Raw genomic sequence first — 18,809 nt, 5'->3', positions numbered from 1 at the left:
CGTGAGATCGTGACCTGGCTGAAGTCGGACGCTTAACCGACTGCGCCACCCAGGCGCCCCGTCCTTTGTAGTTTTAACGTCGATAAGTAAAAACAGTAAATACAAGGGCTACATTTTAGTATGTAATTCCAGTTTTTGTAAAAAGAATGAAGCATCGAGTTCCCTAAAACTTTAAAATTGTCTTAAAATTATCAACCAAAAGAGACTACTTTTTTAGAATCTGACACCTTTTTTTCAATAGCAGACACTGAAGCAAAGGCCAGTAAGTGCAGAAGATTGAGACATACTCAGGACTTCACCTAGTCTCAATAAAAAGTTGATATTATGCACTGAGGTTCTTGATTCACATACGCACACATAATTGGCAGCCTGTGCTACTGTCACATTTTTTACCGTCACAAAACATTGCCGCTACATTTGATTGTTAAGATCCACTCTTCCGCCGGTTTAAGCAGCAGGAGAACGTGTCAGTGCCTTGATGGTGCTGAACATGTAAGTACTTCACAGATCTGGAGAGGAGGGGATTCTGCTAGCCTGGGCACTTGCACATATGGAGACCGCCAGCCCTTTCCTCTTTTGAAAGTGATGAGAACTTCTCCGGAGCATTAACGAGTCTATTTTTCTTGCTTTAGATTCTTGAAATCACTCTTTTGATCGCCAGTTACATAAACAACTTCCATCAGCAAAAGGCAGCCTTTCACCACCTCTCTGCTCCGGCTCTGCTCTCAGCCCAGACCCGGAGGCCGGAAGCCAGGGCAGCGGGAGGCCAGCCCCTGCTGTCAAGCAGCAGACCAACCAAAGGCCCCACTCTGCTCTGAAAGCTCGGGAGCCTGAACCCTCACTCCCACCCTCCAGCCAATGGCTGCATCAGCTGCAGATAAGTGCGTTGACACACTGGCAGTGTTGCGCCCACACTGGTTTTCCGAACTTCAAAAATGTGGGCGTTTCTCTCTTTCATTTGATCCTTAAATATTCAAATGAACACGACTAATGAACCATAAGCACAAAATTCGCCCACGTGCTGATATTCTCGTAGATTAAATGGGTTAGAATTCATCATGTTTCCACCTCCTTTGTCCCTTGCCATCAGACACATCATGCAGTGTGGCATTGTTTTGTCTCTTGAAAAAAATATTCTGGCAAAGGGAGCTACCAAACTCCCATTTGGCAAACCAGTTAATTATTTGGAAGCGCTCACTGCCAAAAAATTAAGTGCTGTGATCAAGTGTGCTTTTAATGAACGATATGGTGTTCGGAAGGACATGTACAGTGTCAGCAACAGCTGCAGGGTGCTGTTTAGTGGCACAGTTTTAGAGCCGGCACAGTGCTTGTGGCACCAGGAATCACCGTGAGTAAACAAGAGTTAGGTAACCAGAGCCTCCTGTGTGGTATTAGAAAGTGCAGCCTGTCACCTTTTCAGATCACTGGAGTGTAAAGTTTAAAACGAGACAGTGACTCCTCACATTCCTTGGCTATTACTGGATGGCCCGAGTTCACTGGAGTATTGCCCACATTTCCTTGCATTTGGTGCTGGGTCATCTTGACCTCATTTTGTTAAATAACATCTTTGAAAACAAACAGATGCTTAAAACTTTGCCCTCGTATAGTCATTTTTAATTATGGTTGTAGTATAAATGTCCCCAAAGTATATTTTAAAAGAAAAGAGAAAGAATTCTTCTGTCAAAGGAGGTAAACTTTTAGTTGAGAGAGTCTAGAAATGTGTTACTTTGCTGGAATACATGAGTGGTCAGTTCGTTCCAGTATGTGCCAAAACAAAGTAATTAGTATTCATGATAAAAATGAAACTGTGATAAGACATGAAAATTATATTATAAAACTGTTTAATTGCAATAGTAATCATGAGTATACTTAATTTTATTTATGTGGAGAATATTTGTATTTATTTTTTGGACATGTATTTATCACTTTGTGTGTGGTATTTGTTTTTTTCTAACCAATTTGAAAAAAAAAATGTTAGCTGCTGATTTAATTTGTTGGCAGAGCCTTCATAGTTTCCTCTTTGCTGCTTTCTCCCTATGGCAATATACTGTTGTCACACTAAGACTTTTATAAAAATATTCCATCTCGTATCAGCGTCCTTCGAAAGGGCAGAGCCAAGAAATACACTGCTCAGCTAAGATTTTTGCTTTATTGGGAATGACAAAAAGAAGGTCAAAAAACCCCATAGAAATAGATTTCCATTTACTATTTCCCCGAATCTTTTGAGCCACAGCCACTCTCAGCATAAGCAAGTTGATTTTTGAGAATAAACAAGTTACCAATTTGCGATGATTCTCAGGAGTCTTTTGGCTGGCATCCAATAGAGTTTCTTAGTTCCCAGGAAACTGTTCAGTAATCACTAGTTGGTAAGCCAGAGGCTTGGCAGAGCTTACATCTGTGTGAGGACTTTATTCCCAGGCAATAGTTACTTCACCATCGGGTAAGCACACCCCACTCCAAATCTTCTCATTTGAACAAGTAGTGAAGGCTTAGCTTAAATGGTGGCATTTATTTTTGATAGAACAGAGATAAAATATTTTGATGGAAAGAAATCAATTTTCTGTAACTGATGATGTGAAAATTTTATTTTCTGGGAAATTACTTATATAGCCATTTAAAAAATTCAAAGTATGTTATTATGATTGGTTACAAGAGAATAACGTTACATGTTTAATTGTCATATTTGTCTCCTATCATTTTCTTCCCTTTCAATCATAATAAATGATTTACAAAACCCATTTTGAGCATTATCTTTTGAATACTCTTCGAGAAATACCTAATGTTTTCATTGTCAAAGCTGAGGTGTACTACTAGTGAAAATGGTAGTTATTACCTCCTTCTCTTGCATTCATGCTTTGTCTTCAGTGTTGCTTTGTTTTATCCGTATAAAAGGAAGCTGTTTTGGCAAATTGTAACTTTAAGATGTATGTATGCATATTGACACATATACAATATGTATAAATTGTGGGGTTCTCCTGTGATTTCATAATAAGCTCCATAAGTAGCTTATTTCAAGCTAATTGATGGGCTGTGTTTTAAACATTTATTGTAAATGTTCTGGGTTTTGTTTGTTTGTTTGTTTGTTTTTATGTGTGTGTGTCCTTAAAGTCAAATAGTGTCATAGCTTGGAAATGAATTTAACTTTCAGTTTACAGGAAAAGTTAGTCACAACTTATAAAGAGTCTTTCTTCTGAAAATGTGTTTATAAGTTGACTATCTGAAAATTTTTTCCAAAGGAAAAAATTCATGGTGGCCAGGATCCCAGAACAATACGCTTAAACCATAATTGTACTGTAGTATAATCCTGAAGAATTAGCCACATGGATAATCATATTTCTCTAGACAAGGACTTTAAGTGTTCCTGGGTTGCCAAGAACATATTTCACCTGTCCACCTACCCCATAGCTGCCATGGAATTTGGACTTCCCCAGTGCGGAATCTCTGGCCTGATTCTTGGGGATCAAAGGCTCTAGAGATGTGGGGACTGAGGGAAGGGAAGTGAGAAGCAGGAATAACAGCGTGGAGAAGCTTCTCTGCTAACCAGTTCCTGTAGAAATGGTATCTCCTTTTACATTTTTCCCCTATTTTCTTTTTCCTGGAAGAAGAAAGGGATTTTATTGCAATAGGAATCACTTTAAACTCCAAATTAAGGTAAAATCCACACACAGATATTTAATGTGAGGTGAGATTCATCCATATTCCAGTGAACCAAGACTCGGGCTTCTCTTGGGCACTTACGTGGGAAGGTGGGTCCTACAATGAAGAGTTGCATGGACCTGGACAGAGTGTGGGGGGAGGGGATGAGAGCCACACTTGCTCTATACCATAATTTTACCCATATCATACATAGTCACAGTGATTCTGGAGGCATATTTATAATCAACATCCATCCAAAATCTTCACTGTATGCTCTGTAAACATTTTTAGGCCCAATGATAGTCAAGAAACAAAAACGTACTTATAGGGCAACATCTATGAGCAAATAAATCCAAAACAAGACACAAATGTTCACCGTAGCACTTGGATACAGGGTACCCTTCCTTCCAGTGCTTTGTTAACATAGTCTAATGGTGGGTGGCATCCCTTTCTGAAGGTGTTGGTAGGGTTATATTGGTGGCTTTATTAAAATCAGACAACTCTTCTAAAGCAAAGACAACAATATAAAAAAATAGACAACAAGTTTGGGACAACTCCAAACTTTAAAACTCTTGCACATCAAAAGAAACAGCAGAGTGAAAAGGAAAACTGTAGAATGGGAGAACATAATTGTAAGTCATATATATGATAAAAGAGTTAATATCCAGAATATGTAAGGAACTAATCAATAAAATAGCTTCTTCATTCAGCAGAAAATATGCTAATTTTCTCCAGAGTGGGGCATGGCTTGATTTTCCCAATTCTAGTTTGAAAACTCCCAGAGAAAGACTCTACATGGCCCGACTCATGTTAGGTGTTTACTCTGAAGCACTTCAAAGGCTCATTATGAGGAGAATGCTTAAGTGACAAGAAATCTATATAGCAGGATATTATGCAGCCACCAAAGCTATGTTTATGATGGGTTTTTAAAAATGTATATGGGGAGGAGTGCCTGGGTGGCTCAATTGGTTAAGTGTCTGACTTCGGCTCAGGTCATGATCTCGCTGCTCGTGGGTTTGAACCCCACGTCAGGCTCTGTGCTGACAGCTCGGAGCCTGGAGCCTGCTTCAGATTCTGTGTCTCGCTCTCTCTCTGCCCCTCCCTGACTCATGCCCTCTCTCTCTCAAAAATAAACATTTAAAAAAGTTTTAAAAATTGGTATAGGGAAATACATGTTAAAATCAGGATGTTAGCTTTACAGTAAAATCCCAACTGTAAGAGGAAAGATTAGAATGAAATTAAACACTAGAGTGTGTAATAGTTATTACTTCTGCGTTGTGCTTATTTTAGCCTATTCATTTTCTCTGTATGCTATTTTTTTCTACAAGAAGTTTATATAATTTTGAAAACAAGGGAAAAAATGTAAAAACTCTGTCACTGTCTGGGCTATTGTTAATAGCCTCCATATGGACCTACAGACACAAAACATCCTTCACACAGCTGGAAAAAATTATCTCACTGAAACTCAGGTCCAGTCATGGAACACCCCGATTTTAAAATCGTATTCCGTTTCTCGTAACCAACCCAGTGAAATCCAGACTGCAAGATACTTCAGTGTAGCCCAATCTCCCTGCCCTGTTTGCTCTTCCACCTTAGCCACTTTATGTGCCTGCACCTCGACTATTCACAATGCCACCAAATACACTCTGCACACATCTTTATTCTTCTGCACTGTTGTTTATTGCATTCAGCAAGCATCACAATACTGTCTTCTCCTCTATCACCACCATTGAAACCCTGGAGTCTTTTAGGAGTGATCCAGTAGGGGAGCTCAAATCTTTATGCAGTCCTGCCTTCAGAACAATTTTCAGGGCTCCTGGATGGCTCAGTCAGTTGAGTGTCCGACTGTCGATTTCGGCTCAGGTCATGATCCCAGGGTCACGGGGTCAAGCCCCAAGTCAGGATCTGCACTGAGTGTGGAACCTACTTCAGATTCTCTTTTTCTCTCTTCCCCTCTCTCCTACTCATGCTCTCTCTCGCTCTCAAATAAAATTAAAAATAAAGAACGATTTTCATCTAACCAGGAAGGTCACTTACTTTGTCCAAATATGAAGCCTCAGGAGGCATAAGGGTAAAAAAGGGAATTCATCTGCTCAATGAGATCAGTGGAATCCACTGAATCACCTTTGAACTAATGCTGGTGATTAAGGCCCAGCCAGACAAACTTCACCTTCCTTGTTATAATGCTCCTTTCTTCAACCTTCAATCCCAGTTATGCAAACAATTATGCTTTTAAGATGCTAGTAGTGTGTTGGGGTGCCTGGGTGGCTCAATTGGTTAAGCATCCTACTTTGGCTCAGGCCATGGTCTCGAGGTTCGTGAGTTTGAGCCCCGTGTCAGGCTCTGCACTGACAGCTCAGAACCTGGCTCCGGCTTCAGATTCTTTGTCTCTTTCTCTCTTTACCTCTCTCTGCCTGCCCCCCACCCCCCGCACTGTGTGTCTCTCTCTCTCAAATAAACATTGGGCCACCTGGGTGGCTCAGTTGGTTGAGTGCCCAACTTCGGCTCAGGTCATGATCTCACGGTTAGTGAGTTCAAGCCCCACGTTGGGCTCTGTGCTGACAGCTTGGAGCCTGGAGCCTGCTTCGGATGCTGTGTCTCCCTCTCTCTGCCCACCCCCCTCAAAAATAAATAAACATTTAAATAAATAAATAAACAAACATTTTAAAAAAATTTTTAAAAGATGCTAGTAGTGTGCCTGGATCATAGCAAGCAAAAATATTAGCTGCCGCTTTTGTTATTCATATCAACAGGGCTTACTAATTAACACACAGAGGAGTTCCAAAGTTCCAGAACCCAAATTATCACACTGTCTCACATCAGTTTGTAAGCTTACAGGCAAGCTATGCCCAAGATGTAGATGCTGATTCAATGATAGATGTACCAATCTCACTTGCGATCATCCTCTATTGAACCACACTCCTGTTATATTCCTTTCTATGTGCAAATGTAGCCTTCTAGGTCTTCAAAATGCTCGTAGGTGTTGGGAGGATTTTGTTCTTAAAGATTTTACCTCAAGCAAATGCTTTTTTTTTCCCCCTTAAAAATTTGCCAGGCGCCTGGGTGGCTTAGTCAGTTGGGCATCCAACTCTTGATTTCAGCTCAGGTCATGATCTCATGGTTCATGAGATCAAGCCTGGGGGTCAGGCTCTGCACTGACAGCATGGAGCCTGCTTGGGATTCTCTCTCTCTTCTCTCGTCTATCTGCCCGCGTGCTCTCTCTCAAAATAAACATTTTTTTTTAATTAAAAAAATTTTTTGCTTCATTTCCAAGAATGTGATCTTTGTCTTCGTTCAAAGTTGCTGATCAGTAGCTTACAACTGATAATAACAAGCATGAAGCACTTATAAGGTGTCAGGCACACATAATTTATATTTTACATATATTTATTTCATTTAAAACTCACAAATTTCCCCTGGTTTACATGATCAGATACTGAGGCTCAGAGATATTGAGTAATCTACCCACTGTGTCAATGTGGCAACTTAGCCAGTGTGACTTAGTCAGGACATAAATCTAAGTCCATCTCACTGTAAAAGCCCATGTTCTTGAACATCACACCATCCATCACCCAAAACCAAATGGCAGAAATGTGGAAGGAGAGTATCTCCTTCAAATATTCAAGACATCCTGGGCTATAGAGGCTGGGTCTACCCAGCCTTCATAACAGATCAAATGTTGTCACTGCCATGAATGTTGCAACAACTCCCTTCAGCATAATTACTTATTCTTATGTAATTTTTTTGTACCTCTCTACAATAGCTTATATCACTGGTTTCCTTTGGGTTATTATATTTAGTTGTGTACATCTTTCTCAAGAGTAGGGATCTTGTCTTACTCATCACTTCATTCCTTACTCTGTGTAGCACAGAGTCTTGCATATAGTAATAACTCAATATTTGTTATTGATTTAGAGGTAAAGTAAATGAAGTATAGTGGAGATGCATTTGCTTTATTAGCTTATTAATAAATGATGTGCTATTGCATAAAACCTGAAACAACTAAACAGAACGTTGGAAAATGTTAATATCACAAATATTCTTTGCCTCTAGTAAATCGCTAGAAAACAGCTCAGGAATTCGATTCACCCTCCATTCCCAAAGCACTGCTATTGGAGATGGAAAAGTAACTGAAGAGAGAGAGCAGAGATCTCTGGCATATAGTCCGGTACTCAGTGGAATATGTTTTAAGTAAAAGAACACTTCCAACCCAGGGCTTTTAGGTCCCAGGTTTGTCAGACGCGTCACCTCGTTCTCTCACATCCCAGCCTTCGAAGCGTTGAGCAAGACTTGAAGAGCAACGCCTAGAACTACATTTCCCATGATGCCCCTCGTGTGCACGTAACCCAGCCTGCGACGTCGCTCCCATGGCAACCCAAGAGTCCGCACAGTCCCGCCCGCCTGGGAGATCACGGGCCTCCTTATTTTAGGCGGGTCCCAACGCCGAGTTTACGACACCGGGGTGGTCGACCAGGATGCCCAGGTATCCCCGCAGACGTGCTTGCTCCTGGCTTACGTTTCCCTCGATAACCTAGCTTTCCCTTCTTTCCCACCCCGCCAGGAAGGGGCAGGAGAGGGAGGGCAGCTGCGGGCATATTTAGAGGGAAGAACCCGGGCGGGAGCTGCCTGTGGAAAACAATTGTGGGTCTGTTCTGCATGCAACCTCTGTCTGGATGGTCAGGAATCCGTAGGAACTACCCTTGAACATGTGGGTTCGGCCACAAGCAGGTAGAAAAGTTCTCCAGGTATAAAAGATTTTGAAAGTTCAACTCCAACCATTCACTTGGTAAAAATTTTTTGCAGGCCAAGGAATGTTCTAGATGCAGGGGTTCAGGCGGTGAATTAGACCACAAAGCCTCCTTCTCGGAGCTGTCCCTGACTCCTCTCCTGGTTGCAGGGGTTCAGGACGATAATAAGTGAGGGAAACTTGAGAAAGCTGTGTGAAAAGCGTAAGATGACGTTTAAAGGGGGCCTGGAAAATACATTTTAGCTCTTCAGTTCTGTGATGTCAGTTTTAATTTCCTGCTTTCAAGATCACGCCTAAACCCTCTCTGAACAACTTAGAAGGACGTCAGGGAGAGAGGGGTTCTGGAGTCCATCACAGAGCAGGGCAAGTCTGTTTTTCTCACCTTGTGGATCATGGCCTGATCTCTGTTGAGTTTAATGAACCTTAATGTAAAAAATTGTCAGCTTCCTTCCCATGGGGGTATAATTGGTTGCAGTTATGAAGTTATGGTTATAGTTACAGATTTCCACCAGTGTCATGACTGGTGGTTGCACCACCTGCTCTCCTCTGCTGGGAATTTGGAAAGCAGATCGTCAGTTTGAAAGAATGGTGTATACCCGCGCCAGGTGGCTCAGTTGGTTAATCGTCTGACTCTTGGTTTCTGCTGAGGTCAGGAGCTCTCAGTTCCTGGGATAGGGCCCATTGTTATTGGGCTCTGTGCTAACAGTGTGGAGTTTGCTTGGGATTCTCTCTCTCTCTTAAATAAATAAACTTTTTAAAAATGTTAAGAAAAAGAAAGGTGTGTAAATGAAGAGCAGACAAGCCTGGGCTGAGTTCCTGGGGATTCACCTGTGAAAGAAATGCACGCATTTGGTGCAAATAATTAGGGACACCTTTATTGGTCTTTTATAGCCCCTTTCTTCATCTCTGTTTCTTGAATAATAATTAGGAGCTCCCAGTAATTTTCAATAACTATATATAGGTCAAGCCCAAAATGAATTATCACATTTTAACAATCAATCGTGACCATCTTATAAGGTTGGTATTTTTCTTTAATTGGCAGTTTAGAGATGAAGAAACAGAAATAAGCCTGGAGAAAAGCACAAAAGCTTGCCTATATTAGGTGCTCAATAAATAATTGTTGAATTAATTAAAGGAATGAAGGGTCCAGAGAGGTTGGGTAATTTGCCATGTAGAAAGCAGCAAATTCTGGCTTAGAACAATTAGATCTCGTCTCTCTTTTTTTTTTTTTTTTTTTTTTTTTTAGTTCAAGACTCCATTTTTCATTTTCGTTTTAATAAAAGGTATAATCTGTGAAAAATTACATATGTTTATAGAGAGATGAATGGAAGGAAGGATTATTTTCAAAATGTGATTTTAGGTGATTTTTTTTCTTTCATTACATTTTATATATTAAAACAGGGAATCTTGAGCCAGAAATATAATTTAAAAAACAAAAAAGCGGGGCACCTGGGTGGCTCAGATGGCTAAGCAGCTAAGTGCCTGACTTCGGCTCAGGTCATGATCTCACAGTTTGTGAGTTCAAGCCCCGCATCGGGCTCTGGGCTGACAGCTCGGAGCCTGGAGCCTGCTTTGGATTCTGTGTCTCTCTCCTCCCTTCCTCTACTAGCACATTAAAAAATTAAAAAAACAAAAAACACAAGAAATAGAAAGCAAAGATTATTGGGCTCCCCATTTTCCTAGATGTTGGTGGTTTTCAAGTTGTAAATTTCCAAAATTCTGTGTACCTTCATATACATGTCTGAGAAGCTAACATACACAGCTTTCGACCTCGGCTGGAAGCCCCAAACTAAGGCAGCCTCAAATCCTAGTGGCAAAGACGTGGCTTATTATTTTCAGCTGATATGAACCAGTGCAAGGAAAATGACTAATCCTCAGAGGTTCTATCAGCTTATTGTCCCCCAAGAAAATGCTGTTGATTTGCTCTATAAATTTAACTAAACTAAAATTTCTCTGAGCATGAAACAGAAATTGGAAAAGATTCTCTTTGATTGTCTGAATTTTCTTTTTCTGCCTCTCATAGTGAAACTCTCTGGGAAATTGCAAAAGCAGAAGTGGAAAAACGGGGAAGCGGTGGAGGTGAAGGTGATGGAGTTGAAATTGGAGAAAAATCTGTTTTCTTCATTGGCAGTAAAAATGGGGTAATGCATTTTTTCCTCCTTTTATTCCCCCTCAAGTATTATGCTGATTTAGCAACCAGTGGTAAAATTTATTTTAATACTTTGGTAAACGTTTGGAAACTTCAACTCTTTAACCAGATGACCAGTCTCTGGCCTGCTGGTTACCTGCTGGCTGTGCCCTCCCTGGAGAGGGGCCCTGCTCGTAGGTGAGTGGGGACTAACATCTAGCCTCAGCATTTCTTGTCAAGTGGTATGCTCCCGCATGAGCCATAGCAGCCCAGAGGAAGGACCGCTTTATTCTAATTCGACACTCAAAGGCACCATAAACACTAATCTGATGACCAATAGTTCTGGTAACTTGTACAACTGAAACAGGCATATAGATAACAAAAACATGAACCATGTAGAATATGATACATTTAATCTTAACCAGAGTCATAGAAACCGAAGGAAACCTGGCACTGCCCTAGTCTTCTACAGTGGGGATTCTCACTCTGGGGCCCATGGGGGTACTTCTTGGGGCCAGGGAACTCTCTAGAAATGTATCCAGAATTGTGTGTGATTGTGTATCAGTGCATTTTTATGGGAAATTAGATTCTCCCAGCGTTCTAGCACTTCAAAAAGGTTAAGAGCCACTATAAAGAGTGGTTATATAGTTCAACTGTCTCTAGAAATGAGGGAGTTATCTTTCACAAAGCAGGCTGGTTTCATTTTGTTAATTCCTAGTTACTGGAAAACCTGTGTTTTATTGGAACATCCAGTGTTCCCATTTCTGACCTGTAAAAGTGTCCGAATAGTTGGTATTTCTAATTCCAAGAACCTAATTCTTGGTCTTAACTCTGACCTGTAAAAGTCTGATTTCTCTTCTACTTGTTACATCTTTAAGTATTTTTAAATTGCCCTCCGAATAATTATAGACAACCATTTTGTTTCCCTGAGTCTGTTTCGGCTTTCGTATCTTCATTTCTTTCGCTCGTGCCTTCTGTGTTATGGATTCCATGTCAGTCATAGATTCTCTGTCATGATTTTAATTAACTCTCACCTGGAATTATTCTACTGTGTCATTCTCAGGAGGGAACAGAGTTTGTGAGGTTTTGCTTAACTGCAGTAGACTAGGTGTGCCACCTTCTCTTTTTCCAGACGCTGTGCTCCTATTATTGCATAGAAAAATCCTAGTAATCACGTAACCCTGTTCACTAAGGTTGAGCTTGAGGTCTGTAAGCCTTTTTCATTTACATTGTTTTGTCCTTAATTTTCTTAGATTGGGCCCTTTCTTACAGTCTGGTTTTATTTTTAATTATTTTTATTAAAATGATTCACAGATGAGGTTTATAAGCTCAAAGATAATCAAAAGGCGCATAAAGCCGTAAACTTCTCCACATTGTTCAGAGCCTCTCCTTAAAGCAGCCTCTTTAATATCTTTTACTTTTTTTCTATAATTTACCTCTGAATGTCTGAAATCACTGATGGGCTATTTTTAGACTTAAAATGTTAGACATTATCTGTTGAATTTTTGATAATAGTAGAAGAGTATTTAGTTCTCTCTTTTTTTTTTTTTAAGACTTTTTTATTTTTAAGTAATCTCTACACCCAGCATGGGGCTCAAATTTACAATCCCGAGATCAAGAGTTGCAAGCTTTGTTGACTGAGCCGGCCAGGTGCCCCTATTTCTGTCTCCTTTGTTTGTTTGTTTGTTTGTTTATTTATAAAAGCTTATGTATTTATTTTGAGAGACAGCTCAAGTGGGGGAGGGGCAGAGAGAGAGTGAGAGCCTCCCAAGCAGGCTCCACGCTGTCAGCACAGAGCCCATAGTTCTGTCTCTTTTAAACACTCACCTCCAGCCCTGGTCTGCAGTATAATTCCTATTATAATTTTGGGCTAAATCAATATTCAGTGGATTGCTTTCTTTACCTTGAGTAACTTCTTCCAAAAGTTTCAAAATGCCTTGTTTTTTTATTTGTTTAGCTCTTACATGTACCTTAGTTTTTATATCCATTAGTTATTTGTTGCTATGTAATAAATTACTCTGAAACTTGGCAGCTTTTAAAACAGCAAACATCATCTCACCTAGTTTGTGAGGGTCAGGAATCTGAGAGCAGCTTAGTTATGTGGTTCTGGCTCCCGGTCTTTCATGAAGTTGTAGTCAAGATGTCATCTGGGACTAAAGTCATCTCGCAGCTCAGCTAAACTGGAGAAGCAGTTTCGCTCACTGACGTGGCTGTTGGCAAGAGGCCTCAGTTCACTGCTGACTGTTGACCAGGCTTCAATTCTTCACCATATAGGCCCCTCCATAGGGCTGCTTACAACATGGCAGTTTGCTTTCCCCAAAGCCAGAAATCCAAAAGAGAAAGGGTGCCCAGGACAGAAACTGCAGTCTTTTATAACCTAATCTTGGAAGTGACATGCCATCACTTCTGCCATATGCTATTGGTCACAAAGACCCAACTCTGGTAGTGTGAGGGACCTCACATGGATGGGAATACCAGGAAGTGGGGATCATTTGGAACCATCCTGGAAGCTGGCTCCCCGGATATCTATTGCTAATTCTTTCCACAATCCCCAACAGACATTCAGTATAATTTTCATCTAGGCAGTTGTATCAGATCATCTGAAATTTCCCCTCTCCAGCCAGAGTCCTGCCATCTTTTAACCCGCTGTGTTAGTCTCTACTGTTGTCAGGAGTGGTGGCATAGCTACCATCCTTCCCCAACATCTCGGGAATTCCCTTTTCCTCTTTCTTGAGTTGGAACTTCAGTTTCCTGGATCCTGTTTCTTCCCTATTCTTGGTTCACTCGCTTATCTTGGTGGAGCACATTCTCTTGTAGTTTCCGGGGAAAGCATTACATGGGAAGTAAAATTTATGAGATACTGCGTGTCTAAAAATGCCTTTATTTTCCCTCACTCTGGGTAGAATGTTTATCTGGGTATAGAATTCTGTGTTGGAATGAGTCACTTCACCTCTCTCTTTGATCCTAGTTTCTGAGTCTGGACTGTTCCCTTTGGGAATGACAGAAAATTCAAACTGAGGGAGGCACTGTTTGAATAGTTGGTATCCTTGGGGCACCTGGGTGGCTCAGTCGGTTAAGCGTCCAACTTCAGCTTAGGTCATGATCTCACGGTCTGTGGGTTCCAGCCCTGTGTTGAGCTCTGTGCTGACAACTTGAAGCTTGGAGCCTGCTTCGGATTCTGTGTCTCCCTCTCTCTCTGCCCCTCCCCCACTCATGCTCTCTTTCTCTCCATCTCTCAAAAATGAGTAAACATTAAAAAATTTTTTGAAAGGTTGGTCTCCTCTTCACTGTTAGACTTTATCTGTATTCCTCTTGTGATGTGTGCCATGGGACATCATACGATAATTCATTTCATACGGTCAGGCAACAGTCTAATTACATACAGTACATTCTGCTCTTTGTATAGTATTCCTTCATGCATGTTTGTAAGTTTCCATATAAATACACAAAATGCTGTATTTTCTCTCTCCTTCTGTCTCTTTACATCAATATGTTGAACTCATGGGGTGCCTGGGTGGCTCAGTCAGTCAAGCATCTGACTCTTGATTTTGGCTCAGGTCATAATCTTACAGTTTGTGAGTTCGAGCCCCACATAGGGCTCCGGACTGACAGTGTGGAGCCCACTTGGGATTCTCTCTCTCTTCTTCTGTCTCTGCTCCTCCCTCACTCTCTCTCTCTCAAAATAAATAAACTTAAAAAATATTTAATATGTTGCACTCATAAGTCTCTGACACAAGTTTCGGTAGTTCCTATGAGGTCGTTTACTCCCCTGTGATAATACTGCACTTATTGTTACCTGCACTTTTGTGCATCTGTCGCTGTAAATATTCTTTCCAGGCCTTGTCTTAGCTGTTTTCTCTTGTGAATTACTTGGGCCCTCTTCCATTATTGTCTTTAAATTTTTCTTAATGTCATACGTAATGACATCTCAATTTATCTGCACATTTTTTTCTGATTCTCTCCACTCAGATTTAAATTGTCAAGTCTCTAGGCATGGTCTTATGATCCTCTGAACGTAGGTTTCTTCTCTTATGAAGTGATAATCACTCAAGTATTCTTAGGGTATTGGCCAGAAAACTTAGTCATTGAGCATTTTACTTCCCAGAGCTTCTGTCCTCTTCCCAAACTTCAATCTCTGGATGGAAGAAAAGTGGGAAGGAAATGTCTTGACTTCTAAATTTTTCCTTTTCTAGTTTCCACAATCTGGTTGTAAGAAGATGCTTTCTAGGGTTCCTTAAGAGATAGCAAATACGAGTTACACATCTTCCACAGACATTTTATTGATCACAGCACCCTTTTCCACTGAGCCTGAAGATGACTTCTGATCCATAACATTCCAGGAAGGTGTTGGCACTTGAGATAAAATTGGTTTATCATTTCTGACTCTAGTAATGTCATTTATCACCACACAATTAGAAGAAGTCAGCCAAAATCCATAGGTTAATATATGCACAGGTATAGCATATCCTTCAGATCAACAGAGAGCTGATTTCACGTGGAATACCACATTATGTCACTTGAGGACTTTAAGTATTGTGCACCATAGGGGGGAATTTAATTAAGAAATAATTTTGATTACCATATGAATATTCTGACTAAAACATGTGATTGAAAAATATCCAGATGAAAGAATTTTAATATGAAATGAATTAATTTTTTTGCTGTTTTTAACATCTAATGTTATAATAACTACATTAAAAAATAATATTTAGACATTTTGCTCAAATTTATGGTAACAAACCCATTGAATGTGAAGTTGGTAAACTCACTTTTATCTAGCTAATACCATATTTAGCAGGAATTAGAAAGTACTTATTGGGGCGCCTGGGTGGCTCAGCCGGTTGGACGTCTGACTTCAGCTCAGGTCATGATCTCCCACTCTGTGAGTTCGAGCCCCACTTCAGGCTATGTGCTGACAGCTCAGAGCTTGGAGCCTGCTTTGGATTCTGTGTCTCCCTCTTTCTCTGCCCCTCTCTCACTCATACTCTGTCTCTCAAAAATGAATAAATGTTAAAAACATTTTTTAAAAAAGTACTTATTGATCTAAGAAAAATTATAGTAAACAAAATTTTAAAAAATGTTTAAACTATTGTTTTTCATTTCATAATTTGAAAACATTCAGGTTTTCTATCTGATTTGAATATAAAAGCCAGGATTCTTTTTTTTTTTTTTTTATGTTTATTTTTGAGAGAGAGAGAGAGAGACAGAGTGTGAGCAGGGTAGGGGAAGAGTGAGAGGGAGACACAGAGTCTGAAGCAGGCTACAGGCTCTGAGATTGTCAGCATAGAGCCTGACACGGGGCTCAACCTCGAGCCGGTTGAGTGCTGAGTGTCCAACTTTAGCTCAGGTCATGATATCACAGTTCATGAGTTCGAGCCCCACGTCAGGCTCACTGCTGTCAACCTGTCAATGCAGAGCCTGGTTCAGATCCTCTGTCCCCCTGTGTCTCCCCCTCCTCCACTGTGCTCTCCCCAAAATAAATAAATATTTTTAAAAAACAAACAACTGTCCAAGTCAGAAAAATAAATAAATAAGTCAGCATCTAAGTGGGTAAGTCAGTATCTTAGTAATCATACTTTGGAATCAGTTACTTTACTTTTAGGATTGTCATTTAAGGAATCATTGAGTTATGCTAATGATGTAATGACACAGGGTTATTTGTTATTGTGAAAAACATGTAGAAAATATGGCAGCCTGTCCCCAGGACCACTGATTATTAGTGAGAGACCTCTCCCCACTCATTGTGAGTTTCTGTTTTATTTAGCCAAGGATACAAAAGGGTTTTGGAAGTGGCGATATAGAGCAAGAACAGATGTATCATATCTTCATCCAACTTTGCTTGGCTCACAAAGTTCTTGCCAGGAAGGCAGGACTGCTGGTGACACTGTCTACCAAAGATAGGGCTTACAGATCCAAGAGGCTGAAATTTATGTGGCATTATGTTTTGTGTCTATTTGGGGTTCATATTACACTTTTATTTTTGTGCTTCATGCTTCCACTGAAGGGTATATTAACAAATTAAACTTTCTGGATCTAAGCTGTGCATCAACGAGGCTACATCTTTACCAGGTGATGTCAGTGCCCAGGTAGCCAGAATACTCCTCTGTCTTGGGCTGTGTCTTGGAAGGCCCCCCTCCCACACACAAATAGACATCCTTCATTGGGAGATATTATATATACTATCAACATTATAATTAAGGGGGGAAATGTTATACAACTGCAAAAGAGTTGTTAGTGATGTAAGGAAAAAATATGTTAATTGAAAAAAGCAGGACATGGGGCGCCTGGGTGGCTCAGTTGGTTAAGCGTCTGACTTTGGCTCAGGTCATGAGCTCACGGTTCGTGAGTTTGAGCCCCACATTGGGCTCTGTGCTGACATCCCACAGCCTGGAGCCTGCTTTGGATTCTGTATCTTGCTCTGTCTCTGCCCCTCCCTTGCTTGTGCTCTATCTCTGTCTCTCAAAAATAAAAAAAATTTTAGTTAAAAAAAAGAAAAAAGCATGACAAATTTTATATACAACATGATCTCAACTTTGTAAAAATGCAAAGATAAAAAAGAGAAATGCATATAGTAAATTTTAATCACTGTTTTTATTTTGTTTTTAATTTCTGTATTTTACCAAGTTTTCTTGTTGGCCCACTTTAAAAAATCTGAACTATTTAAATTAGCTTAAATAAAACTTTCATAGGTATCATTATACTTTAAAATTTTTAACCCAACTACAGTATATAAACATTTCATCTCATGAGTTTATTGTGAGGAGAGTGATGTTTTCTTTGGATGTGGTACCTTACCAATTTCCTGCTCACAGCCATGTAGATAAATATGTGGATTTAAATAAGCAGGTCAAGTAACTAGTACTAGTCTTCTGGTACAAGTAAATTCCTATCACATAAAGTCTTCTGTGTAAGAAGCTGCTTCCATACCTTTCAGGGGGCTTAAACTAGTAGTACTGATCACAGCACACAAATGCTCGCACGCAAAACGCCCCACCAGCATCCCGCTAGGCACTCTCTGTAACTGTTGTTCTAGGCTTTGTTGCAGTGACGGCCCATTCATGTTTTATTTGTTGTTTATGGAAGAACCACCCATTTTTTAAAATAGGAGACTGTGGGCGTACACAAGCTCTTTTTTATTTTCATTTATGTAAATTAAAACTAATTTTGCTTTTGAAGACGGGCAAACTCTCTTGAGATATGTAGAACTTTTGAAGACATTATTCTTTAAAAAGTATCTGATTCTGTGCTTTATACAGAACATGATTTTGAAAAATAAAGAGAGGCAAGCAATTAATGCTTCTGTTGTTCAGCTAATAGTAATCACCCTTTACCAAAGAAACTAACTGCCTCGGTGCCTTCTCTCTCTTTTTGCCAAACCTCTGTCCATTCAGTGGACACTTACTGAACATCTTCTGTGTGCCAGGTATTCTGCCCGATGCTGGGGAAACAGAAAAGAAAGTCGTACTCTGCTGTGCAGGAACTTAGGTGCTAGTACTTGTACAACAGTAGCAACACATGAGACAAATCTATGATGGAAACAAGGGCTTTTCACTCAGCCCAAGAGGCTGGAAGAATGGGAAAGCCTCCTTATGAGAGCATGATGTCCAGAGCTTGAAGAGCAAGAAGTAAGGAAAGAGAGGTAATTCAGGTGAAGAGGGTCAAGTGGGTATTCTGAGGAGAAAATCAAGAAAAGTGTACGAAACAGCAGTTACAACCAATGGGAGAGAGAACACACTACTTTACAGGATTGCTCGTCATTGTTGACTGCTGTTTTGATGACGGGGATTCAGAATTTAGGTGACACCAATCTGCACAGTATGTATAATTTTTCTCCATCATCACTCACTTGTGTGGGTACAAACATGGAGGAGAAGGGAAGGTGATTGGGTTTACCAGGGTTGGTTTTTGCCAACCAAGTGGGTGCAATACAGAGCGAGAAAGCCTAGGGAGGGGGTAATATTTGCAAGGGTGATTGTAATAACAAACTGTGGACTCTAAGATGGAAAAGGTGAGATGTGGAGGTAGGACGGGGCTGATGGAGAAGGAGAAATGTTGACAGGTCAGTGGACTTTTGAGGCCTCTCACTAAGGCCACAGGATGGTTACTCTGGGGATTCCTGAAGAAGTAGTTGGAGAAATGCATTGTTTGTGTGTGTGATTTTGGAAGTGGTGCAATTTCCAGTGGTGAAGTGATTCAAGATATAACCTTGGAAGTGATGTATGGCAGAAGCAGAGTGAAGGAAAGGGTCTTTGAGGAGGCAAAGTCACTGAGAGGTCAGAGTGTTAGGTGGATTGCCTG

General features: G+C 40.5%; 2 protein-coding genes across 4 annotated transcripts in view; both read left to right on the top strand.

Moving 5' to 3' along the window:
- Positions 1 to 2,738, top strand: part of PLEKHH2 (pleckstrin homology, MyTH4 and FERM domain containing H2) — a 115,606-nt gene extending 112,868 nt beyond the window's left edge. For both annotated transcript variants that reach the window (XM_086701214.1, XM_086701216.1), the window contains one exon: positions 633 to 2,738. In XM_086701214.1, the coding sequence (XP_086557340.1) occupies positions 633 to 818 (186 nt within the window). In that variant the 3' untranslated portion in view covers positions 819 to 2,738. The remainder of the gene's footprint in view (positions 1 to 632) is intronic.
- Positions 2,739 to 7,899: 5,161 nt separating this feature from the next.
- DYNC2LI1 (dynein cytoplasmic 2 light intermediate chain 1) overlaps positions 7,900 to 18,809 on the top strand; it is a 37,375-nt gene continuing 26,465 nt past the window's right edge. The window contains exons 1-2 of one of the 2 annotated variants that reach the window (XM_086701213.1): positions 7,900 to 8,119; positions 10,407 to 10,524. In XM_086701213.1, the coding sequence (XP_086557339.1) occupies positions 8,112 to 8,119; positions 10,407 to 10,524 (126 nt within the window). In that variant the 5' untranslated portion in view covers positions 7,900 to 8,111. The remainder of the gene's footprint in view (positions 8,120 to 10,406; positions 10,525 to 18,809) is intronic. The other variant, XM_086701212.1, reaches the window with a different exon arrangement.

Source organism: Puma concolor, chromosome A3, assembly GCF_028749965.1.
Source record: "Puma concolor isolate L17-30 chromosome A3, mPumCon1.1.hap2, whole genome shotgun sequence".
In the NCBI taxonomy this organism is placed as follows: domain Eukaryota; kingdom Metazoa; phylum Chordata; class Mammalia; order Carnivora; family Felidae; genus Puma; species Puma concolor.
Note: the sequence above shows the minus strand (reverse complement) of the source record. Positions and strands in the feature narration are given on the sequence as shown.